The following is a 17,769-nucleotide window of genomic DNA, read 5'->3' on the forward strand; positions in this document are numbered from 1 at the left end:
CATTTGCCTTCTCAAAATCCAGATACACTACATCCACAGGTTCCCCTTTTCCTATTGTTCTAGTTACACCCTCAAAAAACCTTTAATAGATTTGCCAAGCACAACTTCCCTTTCATAAAACCGTGAGTTCTAAAATTAGCTTTGTTAAACATGTATAATTTTAACACTGTGTTATGACCAGGTGAGAAAGGGATCTAGGGCTCCCCCTCTCGGCCTGTTCCTGGTTTGGCTGTAACGGTTTAACTTTTAAAACCGTATTTTAGCTTCCCTGTCAGTGAGTCCTTGCTCACTGCTCTCTAATTGTAATAGCAAAGAAATCAACCAGACAGGTTTTCTCAGATTTAACCAAGAAAGGTGTAAGTTTATTTACCTTAAAACTCTAACTCAGTTAAAACTACTAAGAATGCATGACACAACCACGCTGGCTGGCATATGCAATAAACACGCACACAAATAGAGACAGAGGAGGAGAAAGAAGGGGAAAGGTTTGAAGTAGTAGCTGGAGTTCAGTTACTGGCTTTGGCTTTGATGTAAAGTCTTTGATTGAAATTAAGTCTTGCAGTTCTCATTGGGGCCCAGTGCACTCTTTCAAACTAGTTTCACTGGTCTTCTGTCTTGAGGCTTGAGTTACTTCCGTGGGTCCCTGGAACTTTGTGTGAGAGAGAGAGGCCTTGCTTCTCTTGGGTCTTCAAAAAGCAGTCTCTTCCTTTCTGTGAGGCATAATTCAAACAGCCCCCAGATTGCCAGCAGATTAGTCATGTGACTAGCTCCTTGTTTAGAACAACCTCTCCAGCGAGGTTGGTGGATTTCCCCAAGCTTAGCAGATACTCTTAGTGGGGCGGGGTGGGGGTAGGGTGGAATGCGGCCTCTTACATATTCAGTGTCTCTTGATCAAAAATCCATCTGGCTAATTGAATCAGGGAGGCACTCCCATTGTCTTCTTCAGGCAACTGTTTTTTAAAATGCAAATGTGCAGCCATGTTTTCAGCCACTGTTGTGGTCTTTTTTAAACAAATTATTTCAAGTCCAGTAACAGTTCAAAATAATGTTCTGTATGATGAAATTGATATGCCTCATTTTGGCAGGTGTGGTTTTTGTCACAACTGCATTGTTATTTTTGGAATGTGCTTTCCAAAATCTGAATTTTGTAACCATCGACCTCTTAATGGTTGGGTTTGAAATCACCCCTAACCAAGAGTCTCTCCCTCTGATGATGTAATCTTTGGTGAGCACACAACTGTCCATAATTTGCACTAAGCTGATGTTCTCATTTGGGGTTGTAGTGTTGACCGATGTTTAAAATGGAAATAACATAAGTGGTAAAGTAAGCTTGAGATTTTGCAAGGGTGAATTTGAGGCACAACATTAAAATAAAGTAGATGAAGATTTATCTTGCAGCTGGCTTTGATACTGACATGGCATGCAAAATGTAGAAAATTATTGTTCTTGTATGTGAACAGGTGATTCCTGTCTTTGTTTTTAAGCTCACCAGTTTCTTGTGTTTTTGAAGCCAGGAACTGGAAGGATGTGACATACAAGGGATCAGAAGAGCTTCAGTTGGTCTACCTACAGGGTTGTCCAGGAGAGCAAGTGGGAATGGAAGTAGTGGTGCCAATGCCAGTTCATATGTCATTGAGTCATGAAAGGTGAGAAGTTGCTCTGAAGCCAGGGCTATTAGTGAATTTCCCTGCAAATTTGCTGGAGTGGCGGATGGGAAAAATGTATTGTACAGATGTCTGAGCCAGATAACTTATTTATACTGAGATACAAACAGAATGCTGGAAACACTCAACACGTCAGGCAGCATCTGTGGAGAGAGAAACAGAGTTAATGTTTCAGGTCGATGATCTTTCAACAGAACTGTAAAGAACGCCGTTCTGATGACAGGAACTTCTCCATGTATCGCTGCATGTTACAACGCCGGCTCTCTCTGATACTGAGAGAAGTTTTATCCTTACAATTCCACAACAAAAATCTTAATACTGTAGAAAGCCTAGAGGTGTATAGAAAGTGCAGGGGTGGAGTAAAAAGGGAAATTAGAAAAGCAAAGTAAGGACATGAAAAATTGTTGAAAAGTAAAGTCAAAGAAAACCCAGAGATGTTTTATCAGTACATTAAGAGCAAGAGGATAACTAAGGAAAGGGTAGGGCCTATCAGAGATGTACAAGGGACCTTATGCTTGGATGCAGAAGATGTGGGCAGGGTTCTTAATGAGTTTTTTGTCTCTGTCTTCACAGAGGAGAGGGTTGATGTAGACATTATAGTTAAAGAGGAGGAGTGTGAAATATTGAATACGATAAGAATAATGAGAGAGGAAGTATTAGGGGGTCTGACATCCTTGAAAATGGATAAATCGCCAGGGCCGGATGGATTGCATCACAGGTTGTAAAAGGAAGCCAGGGAGGAAATAGCGATGTGCTGAGGATCATCTTCAAATCCTCACTAGATACAGGAGAGGTACCAGACGATTGGAGGTCTGCGAACGTTGTACCATTGGTTAAAAAGGGTGCAAGGGATAGGCTAAATAATTATAGGCCGGGCAGTCTGACCTTGGTGGTGGATAAATTGTTAGAAGCTATTCTGAGGGACAGGATAAACTGCCACTTAGAAAGGCCCAGATTAATCAGGTATAGTCAGCATGGATTTGTTAAGGGAAGGTCATGTCTTACTAACTTAATTGAGTTTTTTGAGGAAGTAACGAGAAGGATTGATGAGGGTAGTGCAGTGGATGTGCTCTACATGGACTTTAGTAAGGCATTTGACAAGATCCCACACGGCAGACTGGTCAGTAAAATGAAAGCCCATGGGATACAGGGGAATGTGACAGGTTGGATCCAGAATTGGCTCAGTGACAGGAAACAAAAGGTAGTTGTCAACGAATCTTTTTGTGAATGGAAAGCTGTTTCCAGTGGCGTTCCAAAGGGCTCAGTGTTGGGTCCCTTGCTGTTTGTGGTATATATTAATGATTTGCACTTAAATGTGGGAGGCATGACTGGGAGATTTGCTGATGACACAACTATTGGCTGTGTAATTGATAGTGAAGAGGATAGCCGTAGCGTCCAGAGAGATATCAATGGTTTGGTTGAGTGGGTGGAAAAGTGGCAAATGGGATTCAATCCAGAAAAGTGTGAGGTAATGCATTTGGAGAGGGCAACTAAAGCGAGAGAATACACAATTATCAGGAGGATATTGAGAGGGGTAGAAGAAGTGAGAGACCTTGGAGTGCATGTCCACAGGTCCCTGAAGGTGGCAGGACAGGTAGATAGAGTGGTGAAGAAGGCATATGGAATGTTTTCCTTTATTGGCCGAGGTATGGAAATCAAAAGCAGGAACTGTACAAAATGCTGGTTAGGCCACAGCTGGAGTATTGCATGCAGTTCTGGTCACCACATTACAGAAAAGACATAATTACTCTGGAGAGAGTACAGAGGAGATTTACAAGAATGTTGCCAGGGCTCGAAAGTTGCAGCTATGAGGAAAGATTGGATAGGCTAGGGTTGTTTTCCTTAGAACAGAGAAGGCTGAGGGGTGACTGAATAAAGGTGTATAAAATTATGAGGGGCCGAGATAGAGTAGATAGGAAGGACCTGTTTCCCCTAGCAGAGAGGTCAATTACCAGGGGGCACAGATTTAAGGTGGTTGGTAGAAGGATTAGATGGGACATGAGGAAAAGCTTTTTCAGCCAGAGGGTGGTGGGTATCTGGAATTCACTGCCAGGAATGGTGGTGGGGGCAGAAACCCTCAGTTCTTTCAAAAAGTACCTGGAACATGCAGCTGAAGTGCTATAACTGGCAAGGCTATGGGCCAGGTGCTGGAAGGTGGGATTAGATTGGGCGGCTAGTTTTTTTTCCGGCCAGCATGGACACGATGGGCTGAATGACCTCCTACTGTGCTGTAATTTTTCTAAGGTTCTATGGTTGCTAACATTTTCTGAATTTCCTTGTTGTCCAGTAAAGACATCAGATTGCCATTTGATAGTTCCTATTTCTTGCAGCATGATCCATATCCATGCAAACTCTGATATCCATTTCAGCATACCGGTTTCAATGATGCTGAAATGGGTAACTTTACCTCAATGAAAAGTTTGGAGAACTGTACTAATGGGGGTAATTTTCACATTGGAGGTGGTTGTAAAAATGACAGCTTGCTGTACACCACACCTGATATTCTTTTCTCTTGAAGATGGCCAAACCATAAGTGATAGTTTTCCGTTGGGCCAAAAGTGATAGTTACCCAGTGATTTTACCAGACTTTGTAATTGGTCAGTGCGAGCTGTTTTTTGTCAGAAAAATGTCAAATTTTTAACTGGCATCCTCTTCCTAATGTTTTATCAGGGTAAAGTAGACATAATGTGAATGGGGCTTTAATATAATACAAACAGTAGTCGCCGAGTAAAGGACCCTTGGCAGAAAACGTTATGCTCCAGCAAAGCTAGTCAGTTCTCATCACATGGATGAGGGAGCCACAGTGAACGGTCACCAGTCAAAGATTTATTGAGCTTAAAAGAAGGGGAAAACTGAGTGATGTTTTGCCAGATGTGCAAGCAGCCCACAATTGCTATTTATTTGCATTGTTCGACTCCATTTTCTAGTGGACAAATTTTTATACTGTACACTAGAACTTCAATTAGCCAAGTAAGTGTGGAGCTATATTATGCTTATTTTGGATGATCTGCAGATATGTAATTATGCAAAAACATATAATTTTGATTTAAACAGTAATTGGGCCTGCAGTGTGGTTTTGGATAACTGTGTTTGTGGTGTTCTGATATGAAACCACTGTACTGTGGGTATGTTATCAAAGGAATACTGAAAGATTGAGAGGCTGATATCTGAAAATAGTCATATTCTTTTCTAACAAATGAAACCTGCTACTTCCCTGAGGGTTGAGTGACTGACTGCACATTTTGGTGTGCTTACGAGCCATACAGATCAAGAAAGCCCCGGGTTTGAGCCTTAGTCTGCTCAGTGGTGGTGGAGGCTGATTGTAGCACTTCTTGTTCCCCTTCCTAGGCTAGAGACAGGGGAAATGATCTGGGGTTGTAGCTCCTGATTGCTGTCCACTGACTTGCTGAAATTTCAGACTTGTAGATATTGTGAAGGCAGTATTTGGCTTGTTTGTGCTGCTCCTCACAATCATGGTGACATTCAGTCATGGTTCACATGTATGCACTAGCCAGTACTGAAATGTTGACAATATCTGTGAAATTGTATTTATGTGATGCAGTGCTTCAAGAGAGAGAAAACAGGAATGGTATTGCAAATGCCAAAATGTTTAATTTTGAAGTGGAAATTAAACTAAAAGGTCAAACTTTGTTTGCCTTTCTTGTCCTTCATCCCAGATAGAGCGGGGGAACCTGAAGGACAGTATTAAGTTCTGAAAACATGGTGTCAGGTTTTGGGTACTTCAAACTATGGTCTACTCCTGAAAATTTGAAGTGTTGTTTTTTGCACTTCAAAATTGAATAATCTAATACTTTGATTCAAGCTTCATAAAATACACCGCAAAATGGGAAGTTAGTGCTCAGATTGAATTAATAGACTTTGGATTGAGGAGTAGACCATAAGTCAGGTTTTGTGTTGAAGTCTCCACTGTTTTAATGCTGTAATTCAATGTTAACTCTATACAGAATACCAATAAGTGTTGTGCTTTGGGTTGACTTTCTGTTGTACTTGTGAGGGTTTCCTAGTTTGAATTTTAATATGAAGTCAAATCCAAAATTCTAAGATTCTAATGTACAAAATGCTAGCAGTCTTAAAAAAGGAGAAAAACATTGGAGGCATTTGAATGATAGGGAGACAGGTCTCTCATCGCATCCTCTTGGGAGACTGGGCCACCCATTGAAAGTCACCTTTCAATACTTGTCGAGGCAAATAAGCTGTTAATAAATTGGGATGATTTTAACATACATTCATACATGGTGCATTGAAAACTCTACTTTACCTCAGTGAAGAAGATCTGGGGATGTCTTGCTTTTTTGAGGGTGATGACAGTCTGTTCGACATGTGAGGGGGCAGATGTTGTAAGACGAACCTCCTGACTTCCAGTTGACACAGAGAACATCCAAATAAAATCCACCATTGACAAGGTCTAAGTTCTAGGAAGACAGCCTGGCCTAGAAATGGAAAACTCGCTCAGCTGGTTGGAACCGGGAGGCTGACTAGGAAAAGTTAAATTAACCCACTAACGTGGGTTGTTGTAGCATGATTTGTCCCTTGCTACTCAAGAGAAAACGCTTGAAATGAAGTGAGTGAGTTTTGATTATAATGATCACTTTGTACATTTACTTGCTTTCTGTGAAATAAAGCAGCACAATGATTTGTATCTGACCTCATCTTTGTAGAGTGTTTTCAGCGCATCAACAGGCTGAAGAACTGCACATGAAAGACAGGGAACAATTTCAACCTAACCTACCTGTTGGTAAACAGTTGGTTTTACAGTCACCGGAGGATTAATATTGGGCGGGGCTTAAACTGGCATTCCAACTGATCCCGTTTTTTCCTGCTAGATTGGTTTAGATAAAAAATTTTATTGACATGTTCAGTTCAGATGATGGAGTACTGCTGTTATGTCCCCTCTCCCCAGGTTATACTCTCGTGTAATTAATGACTAGGAAGTGAATGTAAGACTTATGGATTGCTTACGGGAGTGACCAGCACCACTGAACCTGAGGAGGTTACTAAGGCAGACTCAAAATTTCTAACATGAAATGCATTATTTTGTTTTAGACATTCAGAAAACATAAATTTCTTGTGGCAGAATACATTGGAACATATTGCCAATCTCTCAAATTTTCTGAGGTGCAGTTTCTTTTACTGGCTGTTTACGCTCGGTGTCTGAGTTGGCAATTCTCTATCTCACCAAACTGCATCTTCTCAGCTCTATAGCATTAATACTTAACTTCACATGAAGGACTACAGACTTTGTTAAATTCATTTTGGAAAAGACCATCTGAATTTTCAGGTCATGGCGGGGAGACAATAAACTGGTTATTTTAAATTCCAGCCTCTTATCCTTTTGCCTTGTCGGCAGATAAAAATTCGTGATGTATCCACAGGACACCTTGGTGTCTTGAGAGAGTTTGTGTAACACTAAGACATTGCGTTGGTATCTAAGTGAAATGCAAACTTGCAGTTTTCATTAGCAAAAATGAAGTTCTGAAAGGCTTAGCCTTGATTGCTGAAGTTTTATGTTTGTGAATTTAATTGATAAAATTTCCACTGATAATTTAAGGATAATTTAAGTATGAGTCCTAAAACATTCAAAAGGTTCTCAGTGATTTTAAAAAAAAGGTGATAAAACATAGAATTCAAAAATTCTTTGTACTTTCTATTTCAGCCCCATCTTCCCAACTATGTAATCCAATTAAATATATATTCTTTAACCACCAAATCTGATAGTCTAGTCAGTGAGGATGTCCGATTTACGTTATAATAGTGTCTGTCACTACATTATGCTTACTGACTTCACAGGCTATCCTTCAAAATGAGCAAGTAGAGAAGCTTTTTATCATTTATGAATTTGATGGCTGTTTTTAGATTAACTGGAATATTTTGTCCAGGCCAGGATAGATCATGAAGTAATATTGTGAAGGCTTTATTTATGTTGATTAAAATTAAAAAATGGAAATATTTTTAAAAAAAAACTTTTCCCCACTTTTAAAAAAATGTTTACTATATTTTGGCATTATTCTTCACAGTGCTGCATATTTCATAGGAATATAAATGTAGGATTTTTGAAGAGAGAAACAATGTGGTTTTCAGTTGAACTGTCTGATTTTTTAGCTCATGAGTACTGAATCATTGCTAAAACCTCATTAAGAAGTGTAACATTTGCCCACGGCCACTTGCTGCATTCTCAGCAGTTCTTCATAGGGAGCAGGTTCTGCACAGGTTTTCGTTGCTACCACCTGCTGCCATCTGTCCTTCTCTAGTTTGGCAGGAGGGACAATCTATGTTGCTGAACTCACCATAGCCCGAGTCAATTATGCTATGTAATAAATCAGCAAGAATTGGGTATAACAGCACTCTCTTTTTCATTGTCTCTGTCTCTCCCTCTCACTTCCTCCCTCCCTCCCTCCCTGTTTCAGTCTCTTTCTGAGATTGGGCACTCGGTGGTTGCACAATGCTCTGACTAGCAGTCTGATTAAGAACTTGGAGTCCCTGTCAAGCAAGATTGACTGAGGATGGGATGTGAAGTCTGGTCCTATGTAAGAGCATAAGAAATAAGAGCAAGAGTAGACCATACGGCCCTTCGAGCCTGCTCTGCCATTCAATATGATCATGCCTGATCTTTGGCTTCAACTCCACTTTCCTGTCCTCTCCCCATATCTTTTGATTACCTGAGAGACCAAAAATAAGTTGATCTCAGCCTTAAATATATTCAACGATGGAGCATGCGCAACCCTCTGGGGTAGAGAATTCCAAAGATTCACAACCCTTTGAGTGAAGATATTTCTCCTCAGTTCAGTCCTAAATGATTGGTTCCTTATCCTGAGGCAGTGCCCCTGTGTTTTAGATTCCACAGCCAGGGGAAACAACCTCACTGTCTAATATAATAAAAGCAAAATACTGCGGATGCTGGAAATCTGAAATAAAAACAGAACGTGCTGGAAATATTCAGCAGGTCTGGCAGCGTCTGTGGAGAGAGAAACAGAGTTAATGTTTCAGGTCTGTGACCTTTCATCATAGCTGTGTATTTCCAGCACTTTCTGTTTTTAACCTTTCTGTCAACTCTGTCAAACCCCCTCAGAATCTTGTATGTTTCAATGAAATCACCTTTCATTCTTCTGAACTCCAGGGAATATAGACCCAATTTACTCAGCGCCTCATCCCAGGGACCAATCTAGTGAACCTTCACTGCATCGCCTCTAATGCAAGTATGGTTGGCATCCTGCCATCTACAAAAGATGATGGACACACAGCAGACAATCCATTTAGGTAGTGTGCCTTCTCTTGGTACACCTTTGCTGATGGCTGTGAAGGCCAATCCTTGAGAGGCAGGTTCTGTCCCATTTGCTGCACGTAAGGCTGCCAAGTGACGCTATGAGTTGTTGTTTTCGACGTTGGTGCCTGTTGCCAAGCTACTGTAACCACTGGTCGTCGTGGTAGTGCATGCCAGTCCACAGGATGTGTCGCCATTTCCCTATTGCCAGATATTGACTCCAAGGTGCAATTGTCAACATTTAGGGCCTTCATGTCACACTTGCAAGCATCCTTGAAGTGGAGCTTTGGATGCCCCATTGGTCGTCTGGCCCCAGCTACCTCACCGCAGAAGGTTCTTGGGTGTGCGACCATCTTCCATCCTGTGAATGTGTCCGATTAATGCCACTGTTTGATGAGTGCCAACACACTTGGGAACTCTGCCTTTGAGAGGACTCCCACATTTGTCCTGCCAGGATATACCCATAATATGCTGCAGACAGTGAAGATGGAAATTATTGAGCTTCTTTTCCTATTATCTGTAAGTCACAGAATCACAGAATTGTTACAGCGCAGAAGGAGGCCATTCGGCCCATCATACCTGCACCGGCTCTCCGAAAGAGCAATTCACTTTGTGCCATTCCCCCACCTTCTCCCTGTAACCCTGTACATTCCTCCTTTTCAGGTAACTATTTGATTCCCTTTTGAATGCCTCGATGAACCTGTCTCCACCGTACTCTCTGGCAGTGCATTCCAGATCCTAACCACTTGCTGCGTGAATTTTTGTCATGTCGTCATTGCTTCATTTGCCAATTACTTTAAATCTGTGTCCCCTTGTTCTCGCTGCTTTCACGAGCGGGAACAGTTTTTCTCTATCTACACTATCTAGACCCTTCATGATTTTGAATACCTCCATCAAATCACCTCTCAGCCTTCTCTTCTCCAAGGAAAACTTCTCCGATCTATCTTCATAACTGAAGTTCTTCATCCCTGGAGCTATTCTCGTGAATCTTTTCTGCACTCTCTCCAATGTCCTCACATCTTTCTTAAAGTGCGGCGCCCAGGACTGGACGCAATACTCCAGCTGAAGCCGAACTAGTGTCACCCATGTTTCACAGCCATACAGCAAGGTGCCGAGAGCAGAGGCCTTATAAACCATCAGCTTGGTCCTAAGGGTCAGCTTGGTGTTTTCCCATGTGCGTTTTGCGAGTCGGCCAAAGGTGGTAGCTGCTTTCCCTATGTGTGTATCGAGCTCTGCCTGAAGGGAAAGATTGTCTGTCACCTTGGATCCTAGGTAACAGAATTTGCTAACCACTTCCAGTGAGGTGTTATTTAGTGTGATCAGGGGCGGAGATGCAGCACCTTTTCCCATGACCACAGTTTTCTTGACACTTGTAGTCAAGGAGAACGAGTTACAGGCAAGGGAGAGACAGGTCCTTGAGTCATTGTAGCTGAGTTTCCGTGTGAGCGACTAGCATGGCATCATCAGCGTAAAGGAGTTCTCTGATTAGGATGTGGTGTGATTTTGTATTCGCTTTGAGCCTTGATAAATTGTAGTGCTTGCTGTCTGACCAAGTGTGCAAGTAGACTCCTTCCATATCTGCAGGGAAAATGAAGGTTAGGAGCACAGAGAAGAAGATACCAAACAGAGTGGTGGCTCGGGCACAACCCTGTTTCACTCCATTCTTCACTCCGAAACTGTCGGAAGTGGAAGCCATCAAACTGTGCAGTGCAGCTCATGTTGTCAGGGAAGGAGCGGATGAGACTGAGGAGGTTTGGTGATAGCCAATTTTTCCCAAAATCTTGTAGAGCCCTGCTCTGATGACAGTGTTGAATGCCTCAGTGAGATATACGAAAGTAAGGTAAAGGGGTATACTCTGTTCCCTACACTTCTCTTCTATGTCCACAGTAGATCTGCCAATGCAGAAACTGCACTGTGCTGGGTGCACTCGGTCTGCAAGTAAATGCAAGTATATCCTTTCTTAATTATGGAGAAAAAAAACGCACACAATACTCCAGGTGTGGTGTCACCACAGGCCTGTACAATTGTAGCAAGACCTCTTTATTCTTGTACCCCAATCCCCTTGTAATAAAGGCCAACATGCCATTTGCCTTCCTAATTGCTTGCTGTACCTGCATGGTAACTTTCTGTGTTTCTTGTACAAGTACACCCAAATCCCTCTGAACATCAATATTTACATGCTTCGCACCTTTAAAAAAAGAATTCTGCTTTTCTAGTCTTACTGTCAAAGTGAATAACCTCGCACTTCCCAACATTATACTCCTTCTGCAACCTTGTCCACTTGCTTAGCCTGTCTGTATTTCTTTGCAGCCTGTTTGAGTCCTTCTCACAGCTTGCATTCCCACCTAGCTTTGTATCGTCAGCAAACTTACTCTCTGTCTCTTCATCTAAGTCATTAATATAGAATGTAAATATCTGAGGTCCCAGCACCAATCCTTGTGGCACTCCACTAGTTACAGCCTGCCAACTTGAAAATGTGGATCCCTACTCTTTGTTTCCTATCCGTTAACTATCTTCTGTCTGTGCTAATATTTTACCCCCAACTCTATGAGCCCTGATCTTGCCTATTAACCTTCTGTGGGGCACCTGATTGAATGCCTTTTAGAGATCCAAGTATACTACATGTGCTGGTTCCCCTTTATCTACCTTTACTAATTACATCCTCAAATAATTCTAATAAATTTGTCAAACACAATTTCCTTTTCATAAAACCATGTTGACTTTGTCTGACCATTTTCTAAGTGAATTATTAAGACTTCCTTAATAGTAAATTCCAGCATTTACCCAATGACTGATGTCAAGCTAACTGACCTGTAGTTCCCTGTGTTCTCTCTCCCTCCTTTCTTGAATAGCGTGTTATATTTGCTAACTTCCAATTTATTGGAGCCATTCTAGAATCTAGGGAATTTTGGAAAATCATAGCTAGCGCATCCATTATGTCGACAGCTACCTTTTTTAGAACCCTGGATGTAGGCCATTGGATCTTGGGGATTTGTTAGATTTTAGTCCCTTAAGTTTCTCCAGTACTTTTTCTCTGCTGATATAAATTACCTTAATTTTCTCCCTCTTATTGGCCCCTAGGTTACTTTCTATTTCTGGTATGTAACTTGTGTCTTCTACTTTGAAGATGGACACAAAATATTTGTTCAATTACTCTGCCATTTCCTCATTGCCCATAATTTCTCCTGCTTCTGCTTCTAAGGGACCAGCGTTTACTTGAGCAACTCTCCTCCCTTTTGTAAACTTGTAAAAGCTCTTACAATTTGTTTTTATATTGCTGGCTAGTTTACTCTCATTCTATTTTTTCCCTTTTTATCAACTTTTTGCTGGCCCTTTACTGGTTTCTAAAACATTCCCAATCCTCAGACTTACTATTATTCTTTGCAACATTATAAGCCTCTACTTTTAATCTAATACTATCCTGAACTTTCTTAGTAAGCCATGGATGGATCATTCTTGCTGGGTTTTTGTTTTTTATTGGAATGTGCTTTTGTTGAACATTTTGAATTGCTTCTTTGCCACCATACCTCTTAGTCTATTTACCCAATCAACCGTAGGCAGCTTTCCCCTCATACCTAAGTAATTCGCTTTGTTTAGGTTTAAGATTCATGTTTCGTGTCCTCTTATGATCACACGCTTTGTGTCACCACGAGAACCCGTATCATCCTGTGTCTGGTGTAGATTTGCAGGCCGTCAGTTATTACAGGGCTTGGACAATCCACTGTTCTGTGGGAACAGTGTAGTTTATTCCATCATTTGTTAAATAATGGGGCATCAAGCTCTGCAGTGTACCAGTTTATATGGAGTAATAGCAAGTTGAGGGGAGAAAGGCATGAGGAGAGTGTTGAGTTGTTATTGAAAACTGGACTCATTCAGACTAACCATTGAGTGCACAGATCATTTCCTTAAGAAAATTTTGGGGATTTTGATGCCTTGTATATTGTATTTATATATGAATTTAATTTGATAAAGAGTATTATCCCTCACCATTATTTACTTTCAAAACAATCAGACTATTGAGGCAGCAAAGACTCCTTCAGTAGGAGTCCTGTTTCTGTCATTCGAGAAGTCTACGTGCAATGAAATCTGTACCGAATTTCAGTAAATGGACATTTCTTCTCCTTCGCAAATAACTGACAAGTTACTAATTTTAATTGGATATGTGCCTAGATTTAGCAATCCTCACTTTAAAAATATTTCTGTATGAAGCAGCCAATTTCATTTAGTGATACTGCAGTCTTTTCATTCGATCAATCAGTTTTTGCAGTAATACACACAAAATGGGGCTGTCAAATGGGGTGCATTCTTGGAGGAATCTGTAACCTGCTTTAGGAGTCTGGCAATGCAAGGCTGGCACGAGAAAGCTATCTTTATTTAGGATAGTTTTTCTAGTAAAATAAATGTAACATTCCACAGTTTGATGGTATGCAAGCCAGTATTGTGCTTCATCTGAACCTGCTTTCTTTTAAAAGTATTCTGATTTCAACTTTTGCTTCAATACTTTCCCTTATGAACTGTCCTGTAGATATTTTATTGGCTTTAATAATTTGAGCAGTTAGACTATGATGGAAGGACATTTTGTACCATACATAAAATATATGTTGATATCCTGTGGGGTTGTGCAAAGGGAGCCAAGGCCATGTTCAGTATCAAGGTCAAGCAGGTTAGAAAGTGATGGGATAACTGGATCCAGGAGAGGGGTGGCAGGTGTGAAGAGGAATGAAATAGGGCAGGAGGAGGTACAGCAACAGACGGCACTGAACCAGGTTGCATTTCTTCAAGGTGATGGGATGAGAGGAGAGGTTGAGGAAGATGATGAGGGCTGTTTTTAGAAGAGTGACGCTGAGTTTGAGCCAGTCTTCTTTTCGGGGAAGGAAAGCTGCACTAAGTTAGTGCTTAATTGCATCAGTGTGTGGGATGGGAAGGAGTGGTTTTACTTCTCATGGGGGAAATGCTAGAGGGTAATATTTTGGCTTGAGATTGCGGGGAGTGGGTGGGTAGTGCTGAGTTGCTTGTGGATGAGGGGCTAGAGGAAGCACTAGTTGTTTCTCAGTGGGGTGGAGTTTGCTCCTCACTGGGTGGAAGGGAGTTACTGCTCATGGTGTGGGTACCTGAGGTGGGGTGCAGGCACAGATGGGTTTGGGGATGGGGGGGAATTTGTTCTTAGCAGGGGAAAGGAGAAGACTGAATTTTTTCAGGAGAGACATTGTTTGTCGTCAGTGGAACAGTGGAGAAGATATTGACTTTGAAGGAATGGGGAGGAGGTTGAGTTTTATTAGTGTGTGTGTCTCTGTGTCGGGTGAACAAGGTTCTCTTTGCCCTCTGGGGATCTGGTAGTAGGCCACGTTTGTCCTCTGGAGATGGCAGGGTCCCCTTGCCCTAAATGACGAGAGCGGTTGCATTACTATGGGAGAATCTATTTACACTATGTATAAAAGATATAGTACATCTGATGGATGCAATGCAAATGGTGACGAGGACTGGGTTTGCCCTTAGTGGATGGGGAATGTTTAAATTTCTTCTTGAGCAGTGTGAAGGGAGGAATTACTTTCAGGATTTCTCTACCAGGAGGGGTGGGGTGGGGCGGGGATGGTGGCTGAATTTGTATTTAGTTTTAGGGGTTGGGATTTTGTTCTGTGTTTGGGGGCATTGGACTTTCCCTCATTGTTGGGTGGGGGCAGGGGTGTTGTTTATGTACTGATTTCCTCTCGGGGGAGAATTTTTTGCTGCTCAGTTGGGGAGAGGGGTCTGTGATTTATTTGCATCCGAGTCAATAAAAATTACTGTGACTTCCTCTACTTGGTGGTTGGAGGTATATGGCTATTCCTGCTCAATTGAAGGGTAGAGGAGTGACTGACTTTTCGATTGGTGGGGGGTGGTGGTCAGCAAGCTTGATGGCCCATGCTTCCTGCTTAGCAGGTTGTGGGTGGGGAAGAGGAAGAAGAGAGAGATTAGTGTTGCTGGCCACTGGCTGGGTTGGTGTAGTTAGTAAGATTTCTATGTCTTAGGGGGGCATGCCTTGATTTCTACTCGGTGGGGTATGAGTCGGGATTTGCTGTATAGTTTGGACTTGATTGCTACAACTGCCACTTCTCATTTAGCATTGCCATGTGCATTCCATCGAAGTGCAAGCTTCAAATCACTTTTGATTATTTCCTGATCTTAGTTGATACACTAACGCTGGTGACTGTAATTTGCTCTTCATCCACTTCCAGGATTCCCAATTAGGAAATGCAGGCAAGTTTTTGGGCTTGGTATGATCGCTCATTATCCCAATTTCATTTGTGTGCCCCTTTCTTACTTAAGCTGTCTTTACTGCGTTGTCTCTATTTTAATTTTGCCAGTCTGGGACCTTTTCCAACAAGTAACACCAGATAACCTTTTTATTTTGAGGAATCACATTTGATTGAAATATGCTCTGCTGGTCTATTTCTATGAGGTTGGAATTGCAATAATTTTTAGGGTGAACTGACTTGGGGTGACTAAAGAGGTATACTGCACCTGACTCATGTCAATGTGTCATGTCATCATTATAGACACAATGCCACCTGCTTGCACAGTATCTTTGGCATCCTGAGACTGCTCACCATTTTTAATATATAATTGATCAATGCTGATATGTATGCATTTCCACGAGGGACTACTAGTTGTTGATCAGATCAGGAATTCTGCTCAATTGCCTGCTTGTTAACCAGGGTGCTGAGGTCTATTTTATCATCAGTTCAAGCATTTTGATTAAGTCCAGGAAGCACAGACCAGACATTAGGTGAGCACCAACATTCAGTGTAAGCTGTGCATGCATGCGGCATACAGCAACCTGTGGGGTACCATGCAGACAGTTCACAAGTTGTTGCCTTTAAGATACCACGCAAAAAATTTAGAGGTTGGTGAGCATAAAGTTGAGCAATTGGTTGTGTTACCCCATAGTCAAATTGCTTCCTGTCGCACACTGTTGAGGTTTGTACATCAATAATGACTCCGCATCCATGAACTGCAGTGTGCAAGAAGTCAGCACCTTTAATACGGGATTCAGAGATCTTGAGAATCACTGCAACCAGTGCCAGGAATTCTAATAGAATGGTTAAAGCCAGCTGAGAAATGTCAGGTACTATTGGATTGAAGAGTTAAGAAATGTGACTCAAGTGGTGACTGAGGCAAAAAACAGACAGTTGTTACTTCATGTAACAGTCTGACTTTACCTGAAAGATGGAAATTTTCCTGATTTCCTGACCCCGCCCCCCCCTCCCCCCCACCACCAATCCTTTTTTTTCAGCTTGTAAAATAGTTCCCTCAAAGCGAAATTGATTGTTCTCCTTTCTCATCTTCCTAAAGACATTCAGTCCTTGCTGGAATAGTGTCAGGGTGTTGGGCACTTACTGGATCCAAACATATTGTGTAAATTTGGTTGTGAACAAATCAAACTTGGGGTCAAAAATAAACTGAATGCTCACAATCATAGAACAATTACAGCACAGAAGGAGGCCATTTGGCCCATTGTCTTGTGCTGTCTCTCTAAGAACAACTCACCTAGTCCCACTCCCCTGCCTTTTCCTTATAGCCCTGCAAATTTTTTCTCTTCAGGTAATTGTCCGTTTCTCTTTTGAAAGCCACAATTGAATCTGCCTCCGCCACACTCTTAGGTAGTACAGTCCAGATTCTAACTACTCACTGCATAAAAAAGTTTTTCCACCATTGCTTTTGCTAATCACCTTAAATCGGTGCCCTCTGGGTCTCAATCCTTCCACCAATGGGATCAGTTTCTCGTTATCTGTCTCTGTCCAGACCCAGATTTTGAACACCTCTATCAAATCTCCTCTTAATGTTCTCTTCTCCAAAGAGAAAAGACCCAGCTTCTCCAACCTGTCCCCATAACTGAAGTTCCTTATCCCTGGAACCATTCTCGTGAATCTTTTCTGCACCCTCTCTAATGTCTTCACATCCGTCCTAAAGTGTGCTGCCCAAAACTGGGCGCACTACTCCAGTTGAGGCCGAACCAGTGTTTTATACAGATTTGTCATAACCTCCTTGCTTTTGTACTGTATGCTCCCAGGTCCCTCTGCTCCTGCACCCCCTTTAGAATTGTATCCTTTATTTTATATTGCCCCTCCTCATTCATCTGACCAAAATGAATCACTTCACACTTTGTTTTGAAAATGCTTCTATTTTTAAAAATATTTACTGAGGACTTGTGTGTTAGAATTGTGGAGATGGATTCATTGGAGGTCTGAAGTGATTCCACAGATGCTGGACTTTGTTTTTTTAAAAAGGGCCACTGGAAGGACTTGAGCTTTCTGTTTAAAAATAATATTTACTGGAAGTAACATGTTTTCAGCTAAGTAAACAGCAGGTGCCTTCTGACTATGGGAGTTGTTTACAGAGAAGTGACATGTCAAAATTTATGGTGGTCAAGCGTTGGTTTGATTTTGAATACTGTTTTGAGTTGGGTGGAGGTCAATCTGGTAAAAGAGAAAATCAATTCATCTTTTCTCCATCTCTGAAAAGCCCTGCGAATCCAGTGCGATAGTTGAAACCCTTGTTGCCGCATTTCTTCTGGAAAGCCTGCCAGATTAATCCTCAACGCCACCTAAAAAGAACTGCTCCAGAAAGATCCCACTGACAGCCATCCACGCGTATTTCGGACACCAGTATAAAGGGACAACTAATATCATTCTAAATCTTCTCCTTTCCCTTCAAGAGTTAACAAGTATTTGGCCAAAGTATTCTTTTTTGTAAAAAGATCGCTGCAGAGAAAACTTCTTTGTTTTTCCTTTAACCGGTGTGTGTTTGTGTGTGTGTGTGTTGGGTATTTAGAAGGGATATATATAT

General features: G+C 41.7%; 1 protein-coding gene across 4 annotated transcripts in view; it reads left to right on the forward strand.

Annotated features, from left to right (window-relative positions):
• Positions 1–17,769, forward strand: part of tsen15 (TSEN15 tRNA splicing endonuclease subunit) — a 122,051-nt gene that overhangs the window by 19,319 nt on the left and 84,963 nt on the right. For 3 of the 4 annotated variants that reach the window (XM_068037828.1, XM_068037829.1, XM_068037826.1), the window contains exon 3: positions 1,511–1,646. In XM_068037828.1, coding sequence (XP_067893929.1) covers positions 1,511–1,646 — 136 coding nt within the window. Of the gene's footprint in view, positions 1–1,510; positions 1,647–5,948; positions 6,225–17,769 lie in introns of those variants that run through there. The other variant, XM_068037827.1, reaches the window with a different exon arrangement.

The sequence above is a fragment of the Heterodontus francisci genome, chromosome 8 (assembly GCF_036365525.1).
Source record: "Heterodontus francisci isolate sHetFra1 chromosome 8, sHetFra1.hap1, whole genome shotgun sequence".
In the NCBI taxonomy this organism is placed as follows: domain Eukaryota; kingdom Metazoa; phylum Chordata; class Chondrichthyes; order Heterodontiformes; family Heterodontidae; genus Heterodontus; species Heterodontus francisci.